Consider the following 18,868-nt stretch of genomic DNA (forward strand, 5'->3'; position numbering starts at 1 on the left):
GATGATCTTACATAGATTTAGAAATGAATGATATCCACTTCTTTCTATAAATGCAAACACTCCCATTCTGTAAATATGCTTGCCATCTGGTATGGCTGTTTGGACACATTCAGGAGAGTTATTGAGCAACTGCCTGGACAAACATTTACCTGCCCTCCATTTTCAACCTTTAATGGGCACATTCTTATTGGCATGATCCATCAACCGAGTCTGAGTAAAGGCACCACAAACGACCAGAGTGTCAATAATGAAATTCTAGCGTTTAGATGTTAAACTTAAAGCACATATTTGAGGTAGGTAGATGCTCACCTGAACCGTTGATCTTTGGACCATTCATAGGGGGCAGGAGGGGGACTTTGGGTGTTGGGACGGCAAACCCATGAAAACTGTCCAAACTTGAGGACTGTGAGGGAAAAAAACAAACGCAAACTGTTTATATTTTAAACATCTTCTTACTGGCAAGTATTGTGAACAAACCGGTTTTCAACCAATGCAGTACTCGACATTCCTTGAAAACAGATTACCGTGTCCAACACTTAGATTATCAGCATTAATAGAATAATTTCATTGCCTCTCTGATCTTGGTATTATAAGGAACCCATTGCAGCGAATATAATAAAATGTGTTCTGTCACAAAATTAAATTCATCAATTTACTGCAACTTACTGTAACAATATACACTAAACTCAGATGTCTGTTTCCAAGTGCATTTTTTTAGACTATTCTTAAGTTTGCCATGACTAAATGGGAGGTGGAGGTTTCCAAAGGATCATTTTTGTACACTGTAACACTTTCACATACTTTGCTCATGAGGAGCACTTGGTGAATCAGAGGATACACCTATTATTCATCTCATTGTCTACTGTTAAAAGTAGGCCTGGCTGAGAAAATCACAGGCTGTCACATAGATACCGGTGTGTTTTGTGTGTGTGTGTGTGTGTGTGTGTGATCGAGGGAGATTTGCTGTTCTCCTTGTGGCCCAAATGCCACTTAAAATAAACACAGACTGTGTTGACACAATACAAGTCCATAAAAGTTAACGGGGAATATGCCCTTCGAAAGGGCAAAAAAAAAGAAAAAAAAACCTTCCAACACAAAACATATTTTTACTGCTGTGCCTCTTGACGCTATTGTGCTGCAGGCTCTTTGAGCACTCTGCTAATGCAATAAAGCAACAAGCTCACTTCAAAAAGTAAGTCTGGTAATGAATTAGGATAAAGGTTGCTGGGATACTGTTTTTCAGCGCTTTAAATGCTTGTTTTTATACGTGTAATGTATCTACTCAAAGTCCATACATACAGACACAGTTCTTATACATAGAATAAAACTGCTCTCACTTTATGGGCAAACTCAGCCAACAACCAAAACCCCAAAAAGTCAAACATCTCTTTTTGAGACAGCTGTAAGCTTAAAAGTACATATTTTTTAGATTAAAATAAATTGGACATCAGCCTGATATCACACCTTAAATGACATTACTCCCTCTTCACTAATAATTACAGGACACCTATGTAGTTTCTTTGAAAGGTATGAACACGAGGGCGTGTCAGTAAAAATGGTGTACAATCCAGTTTGATTTCGTCTGTTTGTTCCCCAGCGCTCTGAGTCACTTTCATCAGTCGCAGTAGTCTGAGCTGTCCTGCCCATGTGCTGCTGGGTGTGCCACATCCAACACATGCCACAGACGCATTCACAGAACACTCCCAAACACTGAGGTGTGTGAACCAGAGCAGAGATGAGCTTTTTATTTATATCTGCACCATGACGATATAATGGGAGGCCTGACAGACTAGGACTAGACAGTTGTGTAGGGCTATGAGTGAAGATAAGTCTTCCAATAGCATTTAAAATGAAAACTATTGCATATTGACAGTAGAACAATGCAGCAATCTATTGGGATATCTACACACTACAAGTGAAAATCCTACATTACAAGTAAAAGTCTTAGTCTAAGTGCACAAGTATTATCAGCAAAATGTACTTCAAAGGTGCTTATAATGCTGCAGACTGGCCTATGTGAGTATTATACTGCACTTAAGGGACCCCAACTAGACTGAATATTTCAATAAGGGGCCACAAAAGCTTTAACAATGTACTGTATGAGCTGACATGTTTTGTAAAATCTAAATCTGAAAAGTAACTACTAAGTGTAGTTGTTAGATAAATGTAGTGGAGTGGCATCAAGTTGAACTAAACTAAAGTAAACTATAGTAGAACTCAGAACTGTACTTAAGTGAATGTACTTTCCACCACTGGTGATACATTATCAATACCAAGCATGGTTGTTTCTGTTAAATGTATGAATTACCGGCTGTACATTGTAAGGAATTTCTTCAATTCAGATTTACAGATTTAAAATTAAATGAAACAGAGAACACCTGACTGCTATAAATACATAAAGCTCTGTACTGTTTATGACTTACTGTTGACTGTTTTTTGTCTTACAGTAAGTTATAAGATGTACCTGGATGGTGATACCATCTTTATTGTGGACATGTTGTGATAATATCACATTGTGAGTTATCTATCACATATAGTTATATTGCTTATCATTTCAGATAAATGACCCCCACATGGGAGTGTAGTATAGATATTACAAGGGAAAGTCACTTTCACCAAACAGATCTGTTCAGATTCATACATGTCCAGTGCTCATTTAAACTGAGCCGGATTCAAACACACTCTACACGCTCAACTGTCCTTTATCAGGTAATTTGCATCTGTGCAGCTTTGCAGATACAGAGTTCAAGATGAAGTAATCCTTCAGTTGCAGGTAAATGACAGGGTGGAGACTGTTCATACGCATATCTTATGTTATTCCAAAGTCAGAAACTGAAAGATAAACGTAAATATCCACAGTACTGTCCAAGCACCACAAAGCTTCACTGAGATACTCACAGGGTGATGCTTGACGGTGGGTCTGGCCCGCACACTGGCAGTTCCCGACTCGGGGATCGCTGATGATTCCAGCACCAGCTCTGCATTATCTGAGGAAATAAAAAAAGATTTGAATCTCTTGCCAGCCTTTTGTTAGCAACACAAGTTTCAGTTCATGATTTTAGCCATTCAATTTCTGGTAAAATCAAAGCTCAGCAGACGAACAGTGGGGTTGTGAAAACAACCAGATATCTTTCTATTTAAAAGAACAATAAACTCATTGTGGACTCTGGGTTGTCTGCAACATTTTCCGATATTTATGATTATTTTATACAAATCCATTCATTTCTAAAATTTGTTTCATTTCAACCTTTCAAAGTGTGTCCACTGTTCTTCTTTCAGGTAAGATTAATACATTCTTGTGATTGTACTGGTAATTAGATGCACCAAAGTGGCCTCTTAGTAGCTGTCACTCAACCTAAAGGTCAACTGTGTGATTCTGTGTGTGGTTACAGGCAGTTTTGTTGTTGACAACTAAATACTTATGATAAAATGAACAGATATGTTAACCATTATGTGAAAAGCTTCTGGCAACTGAATTTAATAAATCACAACAAGACAGTAAGGTAATAATGTGAATCATATTTAAACATTTCTTGGGACGAATTTAGGTTAAATTAATTCGTATATATCGTATCGTCGTATATATATTCACTCTCTCCAAAAGAACTGGCATTACCTGTCTGCTGAACATTACTGTTATTGTTGCTTTTAAAGTTCTTCATGTATTTACTGTTTCTACTGTCAACAGCAAAGCATAATGATGATCTACGATCGTGCATAGAGATATTTTTAATCTTCACTGTAGTGCAAATGGTCAGAATATGGCCTGATGTCTTTATCTCACATTTGTGCTCCTAGACATTGGCCACGTGGAAGAGCATCTGAAAACCTTATTCTCCTAAACCAGCGGATAAAATCAGAGGTCACTGGGTTTGGCTGGAGAAAAATAATTTACGAGTCGCTGATTCATTTGCTCTTCATTCCAGTGTCAGTCATCTTGTTTGTCCAACAAGTGACTGGTGACAGAAACTTGTCACTGAGAGGCACTTAGTGTGCCTTCTAGAGCAACACTTTCCATTGGGGCTGAAGAAAGATCGACCGAAGAGCTTGACTTATGCAACAAGGAAAGCAAAGTTTTTTTCCTTTACTATATGAGCAGAAGAAACTGCTGTGGTGTTAAACCAGTCTAGCCAAATTATTAGTTTCCCTATTGTGCACCTGTCTGATTTAAATAGACAAATGTTCTCTCTCATGTTGTGGTTTTGCATAGCTCTTGTTTCCTGCTCAATCAAATAGAGGTAATCTCACATAGATCCACGCAGTTTATCAGTAAACTGATATTAACACGTGAGCGTAGACACTGTCTGGGAGTCTGTGTTACCTTACGATTGTGGTACAATCTAAAAAGTTGTCTTTTCCTGGTCTTAAAGGTTGCGTTACATTTGAGAACAATCTTTTTATTATTGAATTGTCTGAGCTGAGTGAAATATATAATAATATATGGTCATAATTTTTCCTCTTTGGTGTTGTAATTTGACAAATAAAAGGGTCCACTTGCAAAAGTTGTTACGATACCGATACCAGTATCGTAAAGTCCTTCAATGCGAACATACGATATTGGGTATTAGTGAGTACGCATCTGTGCACTGATCCGATGCTACCTAATTTATTATCCCTGCTACTTCCCAACAGTGCCATTTTTTCCCGCCCTGCTGTGTTTCTGACAGGGGGTTTAACCTTAACAATGACAGCAATCATCTATTTTATTACATGTATCAGATTGGTATTCTGTATTGGACAATACACAAAGTTCAGGTATCAGAATCAGTTTGGGAAAGGAAAAAATGGTATTGGAATATATGTAACACTTACTATCTCTTTATAGAGCTTTCAACTGTATCTCATGGTCTTCCTCAGCAGATTAAGTTTGTTCAGTTGTAGCAATATGTATATATGTTGCTATATGTTACTATCTTATAGTACTAATAATGGCCCAAATTCCCAAATCCTTAAAATAGTGTATTGATATAAAGGTATTTAAGCAAAAGTAATGTGGTCGTATAATATAATGTATCTTCCAGCCCTATTGTCTAGTTTTCTTCAGGATATTTCACCTGTAATAAATAAATAATAATCAATAGAAGCCCGAGAATACAGCTGACTCATATTCACTTAAACAACAGGTCAGAACTGTAATAATCACTAAAAACAGCTTTAGACATCCTTCCAGATACGGAGATATATTATTTATTTATAGTTATTTGCCCACTTGGCTGGAGTCCCAAACCTGCCTGTCCTAAACCACAATTCCTTATTTCCTCAAAGCATTCACAAAACTACACACAGTGAACAAAATGTGTGGATGACAGAGGGCAAGTCAGTATGAAGGTCACCTGGATTTACCAAGAAGGGACATAACATTTATGAAAGAGGGTTTTTTCATGGATTAATCACATTCCCTTCATGGCACCTGCTCTTATCTGTTCATCAGGCATAAAGAAACACTAAAATGCAGATGAGATTTCCTTTAGGGTCAGCAGTTATGAAGTTTACACAGCCTACACGTTTGTCTATGTCAACAGCAAGTACAAAGGTCGTGTTACGCTTCAGTGACTCGTTCATGTTGATATTTATATTCTCCATTACATCCTATAGGCCCTGTGAGCAGTGTACTCACCCACGTCCTTGAATTTGATATTGGTGTCGAAAAGAGACTGGTTCTTCCGACCCAAGAAGTTCAGCGTTCCCCTCTTCATGATTATTGATTGGTTGGTGTGTTGATACGACTGTTCGGCTCAGGCTGGATTATTGACGCATTTTGATGAACAGGTAAAATCCGAGGCAAGAAGTTGAGCAGGTGAACCTTCGCGAACAGGTGCTCCAGCGCTCAACAGGTAAACCTGACTCCAGTGATTTGGTGCAAACTTTTTCAGGACGGAGACAGAGAAAATGGAGCTAACCCCGCCCACTCTCCTTTCACTGTGTGCCTCCCTGTTTTCATACACTCCCTAACAGGTGAGGCCTCGGCTCTCCTTTTTAGACACATTCCAGCACAAAGCGCACCTGAGTTTACCTGTGGCTCGACTAGTCTCATTCGCTCGCTTTAATGCGCACTGTGCTCTCACTGCTCGGGGCCCGGATCGCCTAGGTGGAAAGTAACTAAAGTAAAGTACATTTACTTAAGTACATTTACTTCTAAATTACTTTTAGTTTTAATTTTATGCTACTCTCCACTTCTATTTCTATTTTATATTATACTTTTAACTTAATTGTTAAGAATCTGTGGTTATTAGTTACTTTAAATTAACCCCAACAGTATAAAAAAGAATATGATTAGTTTTACTGCGGCCGGCTACAACATTTAAATACATGTTAATACATTGATAATAATAATCTAATAGTATAAAAATAATTTAACAACAGAGCCCATGTTTGTTTTATTTGTGATATTGCTATTTTTACTTAAGTAAACATATGACACTTTGATTAGGAATTATTCATTAACTAATGGTTCACTAGCAGTTAGTCCCTCGTTTGTTCCCTGGTAACAACTCAAAATGTTGTGTCCCTTATTGTAAAGTGTGACCAGTAAAAGATCTTAATAGTTCTTCCACCGCTGTTAAATACAACTTTAATGTCTTTGTGCTTCAGTATTTCTATCTTATTCTACTACACTTGCACTCTACTTGTATTGTGTGTTTGACTCCACAACATTTACCCAAAAGCATATAAAGCAGTTAAAAGTAACTCTAACCAGCTACAACATTACAAGTACTGCTTAATGCATCATTAATAATAATCCAATAATTCATACTTTAAGTACATTTTGCTGATAATGCTTACGGATATTTACATAAGTTAAAACTGAATGGAGGACCTTTACTTTTAACTTAACGAGTATTTTTACATTGTAGTATTGCTACTTTTACTTTAGTTATCTGAATACAACTTCTATCATTGGGTGACTTGCTGGTGCACATTAAAGACCATGAAATACAAGTAAATGAATCCAGGAAATGGTTAAACATGGAGAACTAAATCAAAATAAAAAGTGTAATTATTTGTTATAAAAATGCCAGCCTATACAGACAGGTATATTAAAGCTTTTTACAATGTGGCACAGACGAGTGAGGAGGGTTTATACAGTAAAAACATGCTCTGTCTTTGTCCTGAACCTAGACTGTGAAACTTTTAACAGGATTTTTTTAAATATATAATGGAGCCAAACAATGGACTTAAAACAATCTTAAACTGAATTCTTAAACATGTAATCCATTCAGGACTGCAGAGATATATGCATTCAGTGTTTGTCAGAAGGCTTAACATAACAATGTGCCATGCTATTTATCCCTCTGGGTATTTGCTCAGTTATTTATTAATAATGTTTTAGGCATTAAGTTTTTGTTATGAATCCCTTTTTTATTTATTTAATTGCCTGAATTCCATGGTGTTATTGACCTAAGGATGGTGAGCCGTGTGACCTTTGTCCGGAGGATAAATGTATGATGTAGAAGAGTCTTGAATAAAGAGGATCAAGAATCCTCTAAAGCTCAGAGACAGCTGACCCTTGACAGTGACAACATTCACCTAATGCACATCTGACCTAAACGGTAATCTCTGTTTCTTCACAACCTCGGAGCAGAGGAGGTAACCAGTGTGCTTATTTCCAGTCTTTGGTAATAACAACTAAAGATAAAGAATTATGTAGTAATAATAACTACAGGCATCATTATTTAGTATGTTGGATCTAATTCCTGAATTTGGTATTTAATGTAGAATGAAAAATATTTAAAAGTTTTATCATAAAATGAGGAACAGGAGGAGCCCCATGCCTTTAATTACATAACAGTGGAACTTTTGAAACATTAATGCTTTCCAGAAAACCAATGTTTTTCCTCCTGGCTACAGTCACAGTGTTTCTGTTAAGTCTGTCTGTCGCACCTAAACCTCAGTTGTCCTGGAGACTGACGAGACTGGTCCATCCAGTTTCTCTGTCCTGAGAACTCTTCCCTACCGATGCTGGCTGAAATGTGAAGAATGTGCTGGCAAGTGCTTTTAACACTTTACCTGCTTCACTGTCCTGAATGTACTGTACAGGTGTGAGCAGGTAACCAGTTTGGGGCATTGTTAGCTCTCTTATTCAATCATTTATTAATTACTTATTGCCACATTATGAGCATTAGGCACAACAATGACATTTTGTTGACTTTTAATTGCATGTCAACTAATAAACTTGATTACAAATTTGATACAAGTTTTATCATGTTTTATTGAAACACAGCAGTGTTCAATATACAGCATTTCTTCTAATCAACTTCTGCTTCCCTTTGTTCCATTCTAAATGTATCCACAAATCATACAGGCACTGACTGTTCAGTTGCAAAATCATAAAAGAGTACGAAGACAGCTGACATTGTGCGTTTCCAGACGCAGGCAGTCAAAGGAAATGAAGACCATGAATATTTTGCATTCCATCACGATGAATCAGTTGTAAATGTAATTGAAACTACAGATGATATCAAAACCTGATATATTGTTGTGGAAGAATGTGTGCAGTTGCTAAGAAGAGAAAAGCCGGTTCAGTGTATATCAGCATTGTTGATGTGTCACTTGAAGGCAGGTTTCATTTTCATTCAGTGGAAGTAGTTCACAGTGAGGTGTGTGTGAGTTTGTATACGTGTCTTTCATTGTATTCTTGCTTTTATTCTACCAGAGTTATTTAGGTATGTCTATGTACACGTTGTTTGCTCTGTGTACTTTATGCTTCTGTGTTGCATGTTTCAGTTAGTACTTTGTAATGTAGTCCTGATGATGTCTTGGATTATATATTTTTAACCAATATTATTATTCCCTAACTATTATTCTGCATGCTCACTAACTTATTTTAATAGATGACTTCATTTTAATGTTATACTATTTTATTGGGTGAGTATGTAACAAGGACAATAGATTAAAATGTGACTTTTAGACAACTTTTTGTGGCTAACTCTTTGGCTAACTCCCTTCTCCCTATCAAAAATAAATAAATAAATACAACTAAATGTCATTCACCTCCATTGGTGGAAGCAAACATCTTCATGCTAAGGTAAATATTGGCACAGCTAGATAACACTAAGTAGGTGTTTTGTAATTTGGGGGAACTGGCCCTTTAACCTTTTAATGTGCTGGGGAGTTTTACACTTACACATCTCCGTCCAGTCCAACAAACCAGGTACCACTGCAGTGGATCTGACAGCAGGTGGGGGAGCTTTAAGAGGATCTAAAGAAACCCAGTGGCTGCCATTCCTCCAGTTAAACTACAGTAAGCTGAAAGACCACTCAGGACTACAGTGATAAGACTTAAGGAATGGAGATTTATGAATATGGACAAATATTCTCAAACTCATGTTTGCCTTAAATAGGTGCAATGCTGTATTTTGAAAATTAGTCCTTGATAGTCCATTTTCTAACTTATAGTCCAAACACACATTGTATGCATGGACTGCTTCGACACCTTTTCAATATAGCAAAAGGTTAATGCTGCATTTTATGGTTGGCTTCCATTTTTATGTTTACTTTTTCTTTTCACCTGGGTGTCAATGAACCCCTCGCTGGGAGGTTAAGTTCATGTAACAGAGGAATAACACATTCACAGTGCTGACTGAGGGATGGCCCAAACTCCCACAATCACAATGCCATCTGAGTTGCAGTGGCCCCCATTTCATCTGTGAGAGGACCAAATAACATCCGACAATAAAGCAAAATCATGGTTTATGATTCTGTTTTATAGTGGGTCCACCAGACTGAAATATCTCAACAACTGTTGGCTGGATTGCCATGAAGGTTTGTACAGAAGTGCATGGTCTCTGGAGGTGGAATCCTACTGACTTTGGTAAATCTATTATTTTTCCTGTCCACCATGAGGTTGAGTTTTTCAGTTCTTATACATATCGAATAACAACTATTGGATGGTTCACTGTAAAATATCGTCATACATTCATGGTCCCCAAAGGATTATTTAGTGCTAATAAACAAATATTAGCATGCTACCGTATCAAACCTAAATCTAATTGAGCAGTAATACTTGATATTTGATTCATAAAAGCTAGTCAGAAATCTTTTGGTCAGCTGATGTCATCGTGTAGCTTACACAAGGGTTTATTTCTGCTCTTAGGTCTCCTCAAAGTGGATTAGCCTACAACTTCTGAGCCTTTCACATACACACAAACACACACACAGAGATGATTGGCTAACACACACACACACACACACACACACACACACTGAAACCTGCTGTTTGAAAAACCGTCCACATACTGGCCACGCTCGGATGCCTGGTGGATGCAGTATGTTCTGGTTATGATCTTTACAGGATTTTTTACATCTTTATTTTACGGACATGGGAAACTCCGTGGGTGTGGACGAACTCCAGGCTTGTGAGAGTCATCAGTGGTATAGAAAATTCATGACCGAGTGCCCATCTGGACTTCTCACCTTTTATGAGTTCAAGCAGTTCTTTGGCCTGAAGAATCTATCGGATGCATCAAATGCCTACGTTAAGACTATGTTTTCAACATTTGATATGAATGATGTAAGACCATTTATAATCTTCTGGCAGGTTTATACAATTATTCTTATCATACTGTATCAGTAAAGTTGAATCTCTAAATGTACTACTTTTTTTCTTTTTACTGAATAGCATTGGAATTAAATACAGTGCAATATTTACAACCTTTGTACTAAAAGAAGGCTTAGTTCACATTCAGTGTATGTATTTGCAGGTATGTATCTTATGATAAATCTACTAACATAAATAATCTAAATCATACTTGTAATATTTTAATAATACTGACAAAAATATAAATGGATTTATACTCCTCATCAGAGAATCCACAAAGATTTTATTTAAATTATTTCTGTTTAATTTTTACATGCTTTATTTCTACCAATTACATCTATTTCATGTCTATTAACTATGAGCAATGAAACAGGTTTGTGTTTATTTCTTCTTTTTTGACAGTGAAAATATTTTGGGTTTTGAGTAGAGTAAAGTTGATGTTGTTATTTCTGCTAATAGAAATATGTTTACAAGGAACTTATTCTATAAGAGAGGGGTCTTATCCCGTTGCTGCTGCTTACCCAACTGACCCACAACCTTAAACAAGACAGGTGCCACTTCTTTTTACATACATGTGACTAGGAGCAGGCGTATGCTACTAATTGGGAATACATCTCTCTGTCTGACAGTATTATTAAGTAATTTCTGGTGGTGTAGAACAGTGTAGCAAAGATTATTAACAGCAGGCCCACAATTCCACAATTTGCCTGTTTTTTTATTGTATTATTATCGTTGTCGCAGTATACCTTGAATGCCACACTGCTCTGCTAATGACAATGTTCATGGTGTCCTTTTCTTTTCTAGGATGGTTTCATTGATTTCATGGAGTATGTAGCTGCTCTGAGCCTGGTGCTAAAAGGAGAAGTGCAACAGAAGCTCCGCTGGTACTTTAAGCTGTATGATATAGACGGGAGTGGCTGCATCGACCGTGAAGAGCTGCTTCAGATAATCAGGGTGCGCATGAGCCTTCATAGCTTAATAAAAGACCTTGGAAAATCCCAAGATTTGTCCTGGAACAACCTGCTAAGTCCACTGGGGTCTGAATTAGATACAAGGCACAGAAATCCCCACTCAGGCTTAGAGCGGAGTGGGACCTATTCAGGTAACACAAAGGTGCAGAGGCAAATAGATGACACCAAACTGACATCTACTGGTTGAAGAAATATATGCAACAGTTTATGAATACATGTACAGAAGTATTATCAGCTAAATGTTATCAGCTAAATTATTAGATTGTTAATATTGAAGCATCAATTCTTAAGCAGCATTATAGCTTTTGAAGCTGTAATTACTTTATATTTACTATTAGGCAGTTTCCCCCAGTGGTCGGTCCCCCTCAACAGGGTCAGAAGATAAATCTGAGAGGTGTCAAGATTATTAATGGGGAATAAAAGTTCATTTTTAGGGACTTTGCTCTAATCTCTAAGCTTTTTGTGTGAGTTTTACCTTGTGTCGCTTCAGACACAACTTTATTTTAAATTAAAATAGGACTTTAGCGGGGAAATAGACAATCTGAATCTGTAAAGTATCAATAATAACTAAATAAAGTAGTAAAAAGTACAACATTTAAGTAGCATCAAATAAAAACAGTAAAAAATCATATTTAAAGGTCCAGTGTGTAACATTTAGGAAGCTTTATTGGCAAAAATGGAATTTAATAGAAGAAGCCGCAGGTTGTATTTCATGGAGGGCGCCATGTTGAACCGCCATGTTTGTACAGTAGCCTGGTATGGACAAACCAAACACTTGCTCTAGGTAAGGCCATTTGCGTCTTTGAGTGTTTCATACCCACCATTGTTTTCCCTTTGCACTTGGAAGGGTAGGGTTAACCAAGGGAGTTACAATCTGAAACTACACTGCTATTCGCAACTAAATCCTACACACTGGATCTTTAAATACAGTACTTGTACTTAAAGTTACTTAGTTACTGTACACCACTGTTCCTTAATATGATCTCTTGTCTTTGTGTCTTGTTCAGTCCATCCGTGCAATCAACGGAAATGATTGTGAGATGTCAGCCGAGAACTTTGCTAACATGGTGTTTGACAAGATTGACATCAATGGAGATGGTAAGACCCTGGGGTGAAATCTTTAGTCATACATTGGGCAAACCAACCAGGTTGGGGGGATGTGTGAGAAAAAAGATGAATATCTTAACCAGGGCAAATTACTCATTAAATATCTCCATCAACATTCAAGGATTTGAGTTCAGTTTGTATGTTTTCCAGGTGAACTGTCCTATGATGAGTTCATGGAGGGGGTCCAGAATGACGAAATGCTGCTGAAGACGCTAACAGAGAGTTTGGACCTCACACACATTGTCCAAAAAATTCAAGGAGAGATGAGGGTTAACATCTGATATTTCCAGCTCTATGGACCCTAAATGTTTTTGTGTAACTGTGCCACAGCCGGATGATGAAGATGTGGGTTCAGGATGATCTGCAAATCATAATCAGGACAAATGGATGTGGACCGACCTCCGGGTCGTTGTGAGAGTACACCACAGTTGTACTGTTTTGGTTTTTCTTCACCTATTCATGGGCCGGCAGGGACTCCCAGCTATATTAAAGTTGTACTCAATGCATATGCATCTAGAAAAATGAAACAAGATTTCTACTGATGTGACAGAAATTCACAATGAAAACAAGTCCGGATTCTACTTTATGTATATAAGTTACATAACATGCTGGCATCCTCCAGGTGAAATGAAACACTGCATGATTTCTGTCCATTGAACATTAAGTGCCATTATTGCCATGGATTTTAACCATTGCATGCTGTTTGACATCAAATACATGTTGAACTTTATGTGTTTAGGTAAAAGCTACTATACCAGCAGAATCTGGAGACCTTTTAACTTTCTTAAATATATATTGTATATTCTGTACAGTAAATCCTCCTGAGATTTCCCTTCTTCTGAGCCATTGCAGGAGTGTAGGTATTTTTATAAAGCCTTTACAGCAAACCTCTTTTATGCCTTCAATGATTTTGATGCAAAAATGACCTACACTGAGGTAGACTCACTGGACAGTAACTGTAATGTACATTTTAAAATAAACAATAAACGTATCAGAATCATGTGACTTTGTTCTTTAATCAGCCTCTAGTTGTGTTCCAGCATCATCAGAAGGCGTCCAGCCCGCACAGGAAAAACATAATTAAGCTGGCAAGAAGGAATCCTTTTGAATGTTGACAGTTTATTATTCTTTAGGACAATCAGGATGTGTGTATTTATATGTGTCTGTAGCCCTTCACATTGTCATATGACTGAAAGCAGCTTAAAGCTTTGTTGTTCTTCAGTTGTCAATTGCACAACATTACACAGTTTAATTTTGATATGTGTACTTTCTTAAAGATATTTAACAGATGATGCAGATTTTCTCATTTTGTTGTAAAGGGTTAAGCAAGAAGCACATCCAGCATTAACATTAATTAATCTATCCCATAATAGACAGGTCTTCATAAAAGTCAGAAGCCTAATTATGTGCAAAACAAGTATTTTTTCTTCATCCCTTTAATCGTCTGGTGACCCCTTTACAGTAGATTTGTGTACCCTTTGGGGGACATTGACCCTCAGGTTGGGAACCACTGCATACATTATGCCCTTTGTGATGCTACCGACAGCTGGCACTAAGCCGATGACCCAAAACAGCCCCACGTCCAAGCATTCATCCCAGAATGCAAAACGCATAGTTAGCATCACACACACACGCAACAGGCTCATTGCGCATATTGTGCCGAAACCAGGAACACCAAAAGTGAAAATGCGCAGCTGACAGCCGACACACGCTCCCAAAGCCATGAGTAGTTTCAGGGAGTGGTTTGTTGTTGTCGGCCTGTTTTGGTGACTATTACCGACTGGATCACCATCAGCCGTCCACTTGACATGTGCCACTGTTGTTACCGGTCTGAGTCAAGTCATGAATCCTGTGTGCAGTTCTGGATGTGGGATTGGGATATATCAGCCTAGACCATAGACTTGTAGCCTATAAGATACTTATAGCCTAGAGTTATAATAATAATAATAATAATACTGTAGCTATGCATTTTTATGCTCACACCCTTCAACAATTAACATAAAATTACAGAAAAAAAGTAAATAAATCAGTGGAAAAAATTGTTTTCTACAAACCCTAACTAGTAAACTAAAAGTATTTATTGATTGATAATTCTCTAATTCTAATGTAATCTAACTCCCTGAGAAAAAGAAAACACATGTTTAATTTTTTCCTAAATTTCTCTGTGTGTTAAATGATATGTGCCTGTAAAATGACGAAATTTTTGACGAAAAAAACAAACACAGCTGTCAGTATTATGTTTTCAATACACGTGGCCATAACAAACAGCTTTAATTAAAACATTAAAACTATCTATGTCCAGATCAGGATCATTGTATAGGATTATCTATTCTCATAAAGCTCATATAAAACACATCTTAGTCTCCTCGAAGTTGGTTCCCGTGGAAAAAACAGAAAGCTCAATTGCCCTGTCCACGTGCTTCACGAGACGCTGCTCGGGGAAAAGGTGTGTCGCCGTCGTGACGTCACGCCCGTACCTGAGTTTCGGTGAGGGAAAAGGGGAAGGGCCAACCGAGGGGAACAACATCAGCTCTCCGCCGTTCTCCGAGGTTAACTTGTCTCCTGTTGTTATGCTCGCTCACCGTCCAACAAGCGGCTGTCGCTGAACTTCGTCCCGAGGCAACCGGCTGCGGGAGTTTCTGAACACCGGACGCTTTTATCCGGTTGCTCCCGCCGACCGACGAGGAGAGAGAGAGAGAGAGGGCTCCCACTTCCTGCTTCTGCACAGGTATGTGTGTGTCGTTCTTTGGTATCGTGTTTGGTCGCTTTGTTTATTTGAGTTTGGGATCAGTTCTGCTGTAATTCTCACATTAAAAAAAAAAAAAAAAAAAGACATTGTGGTTCCTTTTACGCAACTTCTAACCTTGTAGCGACCCGACAAACAAATACGGTTTCCTGTGTCAAGGTGTGGACATGGAAGCTTAAAAAAAATGTTTGGAAAATCCGGATTTGCCGGATAGGGCTGCAGCATTGTGTGTCACTGAGCAGGCCTGTGTTGGATGTATCCGTGAGCCGGTTCACGGTTTACAATCCGCTGTGGGCTGACTCACTGTGCCTTTTATTTCCTCAGTCAGGATGTCAGTCACTCCTCGACGTGTCCGGCTGAAGCCCTGGCTGGTCGCTCAGGTGGACAGCGGGCGATACCCGGGTCTGGTGTGGATTGACCGTGAGGCCATGCGCTTCAGGATCCCATGGAAACACGCCACACGTCACACACCCCAGCACGAGGACGAGGACACCATATTTAAGGTAGGAGTCTCAACTACCTGTCTTTAACAGACCTAAAGCGTTGAGGTGAGTGTGCGTAAAGCGTTTGTTTACCTTGAGACAGACAGTCACCCTCTGGCACTGCTGCACAGACAGGGAGCACACTGTAGTCCATTATGTTTCATCCCATGTTCAAGCGAGGTTTATGCTGGTTCAGACCTGGTAATTAAGCTTTAAAAGGGGCCCAATTGTTCAGCATAAACTCAAGACCAGACCTTTGCATGTCTCAGCATCTGGTTTTGCAATCCAGGTATGTAAATCTCTCTGGCCTCAAGCATTAGGGAGCGTTGGTCATATGTATAGACCAAGGGTGTAAGTGACTGTCTGTGTTTGTGTTGCTGCAATCAAAGATCTTAGTCTGATGTTGTTGGGATCCATCTTTATGAGACTGTGTGCAGGTATTTAATCAGACGTTGTGTTCATTCCTTGTATGAGTGCATTCTATAAAGCAGTTGTGACGAAGACGGTGATTTTGATACCTCCGTTTTATTTAAATGTGCCTCCAGGCCTGGGCTGTGGAGACTGGGAAGTTCCAAGAGGGAGTTGATGAACCTGATCCTGCGAAGTGGAAAGCTCAGCTTCGATGTGCCCTGAACAAAAGCAGAGAGTTCAACCTGGTTTATGATGGCACCAAAGAAGTCCCCATGAATCCTTTGAAGATATACGATGTCTGTGAGATCCCACAGCCCCTCAGTAACCAAGGTAAATAAGAGCCTCAATTCATCTTTACACATTTTCATGTTTTTTGTAATATTGACCTTTTCTTTAAATCCTGTCTCCCACCCCACAGGGTCTTCAGACGCCGGTTCTTGGACTCCACATGATGAAGATGGTGGTGAGGAAGATATTCCAGATACACCAGAGTCTCTCCCTCCATACCCATCCAATGGTAAATGACTTCTCAAAATGCATTTCATGTATTTATTGTGTATTTTATTTTTTCTCAAAAAGCAGTGAGATGCAGTTTGATTTCTGTTAACAACTAATTCTTCTCTCTTTCGTCCTTCAGGCACCAGCCCCTCTCCTCTCATTATGTGGTCTCCTATGGGCTCAGAGTCCTCCATGCAGCCCCCTAGTTGCCCCCCTTCAAATGAGGTCTGGCCCAAAGAGGAGCCTGCTAAGATCTGGCCTAAAGAGGAGCCTGTGGATGTGGAGATGCACCCCACACCCTTAAATGACATGCCCCCCACTCCCCTGCCTGACCCCTTAATGCAGCCCCCTCCTTTACCGGACGCCCTGTTTGCCTCTCCTGAAATGTGGATCAGTTCACTCCCGAGTAAGCATGGACTTCTTCTGGTATTGTTGTTGTCTTTGACTTCAGTCAGTAGAGTTGGATTTAGAGGTGTGGATACCTGCTGTAGCTTTGGGGATAGCTACTATAGCTCAGTCCAGGGGTGTATGTAATGTTAACATTTGGAAAAGAAAATAATTTTTTTTTAAAAAGAGAAATATACTTTAGATAGAAAAGCAGGTGCATGGTGTTAGAAAGATTTAATATTCTATAGATTTGTTATTGTTAACAAATCCAATTAACCATAACTAACTCTGTGTTTTGTCTCAAGCCTCAACCCCATTGGTTCCATATATTCACATACATTTTTAAAAAAGGGTCACAAACCTTTGAAGAAGGGTGTGTTATTTCCTAAAACAGTCTAGGGCTGCACAATTAATCAAAATGGCCAAGTGCAATATGCAAATTGGATACAAAACGATCATTTCCACAATTAATAATTGTGAATCATATCGCAATATCTGTCAAAATAATCGCAATATGCTGTTTCTAGATATTTTTTTTATATCTTGCAGGCCTAGTTTTTTGTGTGTGTTTGCACAATTAGTGCAACAATGTGGCTTATTGATTTGATCTTAACACAGAGGAATAAGCCACACAGACAGAACTTGTTAGAAATAATTTGCAGACAGTAAGAAAATTATAGAATATCACCATACATATTTCTTTAATTAAACTAGATCTACACTGATATACCTCCAACCCTTGGGGGCCCTTCCAGTACAGTTCAGGAGTACAGGAGTTTTTTGGGTGAACTGAACCCTTTTTTTCTTTTAAGTTGTACATCGAACCTAGTTTTAACATGTGCCTTAATTTTTCTTTGACCCAGTGACAGACCTGGAGGTGCAGTTCCTGTACAGAGGGAAGGAGATGTGTCCCACAGCCACCGTCAGTAACCCACAGGGCTGCAGGCTGTTCTACGGAGACCTCGGCCCCATGGTCAACCAGGAGGAGCTGTTCGGGCCGGTGAACCTGGAGCAGCTGCGCTTCCCGACCACAGAGCACATTGCCAACGACAAGCAGAGGGTTTTCACTAGCCGCCTGCTGGATGTGATGGACAGAGGCCTCATCCTGGAGGTCAATGGCCACGATATCTATGCAGTCCGTCTCTGCCAGTGTAAGGTCTACTGGTCTGGTCCCTGTGCTCCAAATCCAACTGCACCAAATCTTATTGAGCGCCAGAGGAAGGTCAAACTCTTTTGCCTGGAGTCCTTTCTCAGTGGTAAGTAGAATTCTCACTTTTTATTGTCACAATTAGGAGCTCTGGTTTTATAGGGATGTTATTTAAATTATGGTCTTTGCTTGTATTTTAAAAAAAAAATGTAATTTCCTCTGAGACAGAATTGTAACAAATGATTTTGGTGTGCAGGAGTGATAGCCCACCAGCGTGGCCAGACACCAATCCCCCCTCAGTTTGAAATCAACCTGTGTTTTGGAGAGGAGTGGCCTGATGGGAGACCCAAAGAGAGGAAACTCATCATGGTTCAGGTGAGAAGGTTTTTGTAACAACAGTTTGAATAAAGTAATGAACCTCTGTGGTCATCGAGAAACAATACAGGCCAGTAATCAGCTGTCAGACTCTTCACTTTATACCTGTGCATGAACAATCTCCGTCTCTTTTTTACAGCAGTTGAAAGAATAGTTGACTCCATATAAATAACCAACTGCATAGAAACATTTCATTGTTAGAAAAGA

The 18,868-nt window shown here is 38.9% G+C and overlaps 3 protein-coding genes across 3 annotated transcripts in view; 2 read left to right on the forward strand and 1 right to left on the reverse strand.

Annotated features, from left to right (window-relative positions):
* Nucleotides 1–5,844, reverse strand: part of LOC118328841 (uncharacterized protein C6orf132 homolog) — a 9,250-nt gene extending 3,406 nt beyond the window's left edge. Inside the window, exons 1-3 of the mRNA XM_035662759.1 lie at nt 5,618–5,844; nt 2,899–2,987; nt 310–403 (exon numbers count right to left, since the gene is read on the reverse strand). Of these exons, the coding sequence (XP_035518652.1) occupies nt 310–403; nt 2,899–2,987; nt 5,618–5,696 (262 nt within the window). The 5' untranslated portion in view covers nt 5,697–5,844. The remainder of the gene's footprint in view (nt 1–309; nt 404–2,898; nt 2,988–5,617) is intronic.
* A 4,474-nt stretch (nt 5,845–10,318) lies between these two features.
* On the forward strand, nt 10,319–13,102 carry LOC118328511 (guanylyl cyclase-activating protein 1). The gene is made up of 4 exons (XM_035662270.1): nt 10,319–10,510; nt 11,342–11,491; nt 12,516–12,606; nt 12,766–13,102. Exons 1-4 carry the CDS (start codon nt 10,319–10,321, stop codon nt 12,894–12,896), a joined length of 564 nt encoding a protein of 187 aa, XP_035518163.1. The 3' UTR covers nt 12,897–13,102.
* Nucleotides 13,103–15,108: 2,006 nt separating this feature from the next.
* The window catches only part of irf6 (interferon regulatory factor 6), a 5,127-nt gene continuing 1,367 nt past the window's right edge, over nt 15,109–18,868 (forward strand). The window contains exons 1-7 of the mRNA XM_035661112.1: nt 15,109–15,343; nt 15,686–15,864; nt 16,389–16,584; nt 16,673–16,771; nt 16,892–17,158; nt 18,003–18,395; nt 18,543–18,661. Coding sequence (XP_035517005.1) covers nt 15,691–15,864; nt 16,389–16,584; nt 16,673–16,771; nt 16,892–17,158; nt 18,003–18,395; nt 18,543–18,661 — 1,248 coding nt within the window. The 5' untranslated portion in view covers nt 15,109–15,343; nt 15,686–15,690. The remainder of the gene's footprint in view (nt 15,344–15,685; nt 15,865–16,388; nt 16,585–16,672; nt 16,772–16,891; nt 17,159–18,002; nt 18,396–18,542; nt 18,662–18,868) is intronic.

Source organism: Morone saxatilis, unplaced genomic scaffold, assembly GCF_004916995.1.
Source record: "Morone saxatilis isolate NCDOM2014 unplaced genomic scaffold, NCSU_SB_2.0 Contig18, whole genome shotgun sequence".
NCBI classification, from domain to species: Eukaryota; Metazoa; Chordata; class Actinopteri; family Moronidae; genus Morone; species Morone saxatilis.

Coding starts and splice junctions, on each gene's coding strand:
- LOC118328511 (XM_035662270.1), top strand. CDS start 10,319: ATGGGAAACTCCGTGGGTGTGGACGAACTCCAGGCTTGTGAGAGTCAT. Junction 10,511..11,341: donor CAACATTTGATATGAATGAT/GTAAGACCATTT, acceptor TTTCTTTTCTAG/GATGGTTTCATTGATTTCAT. Junction 12,607..12,765: donor GATTGACATCAATGGAGATG/GTAAGACCCTGG, acceptor TATGTTTTCCAG/GTGAACTGTCCTATGATGAG.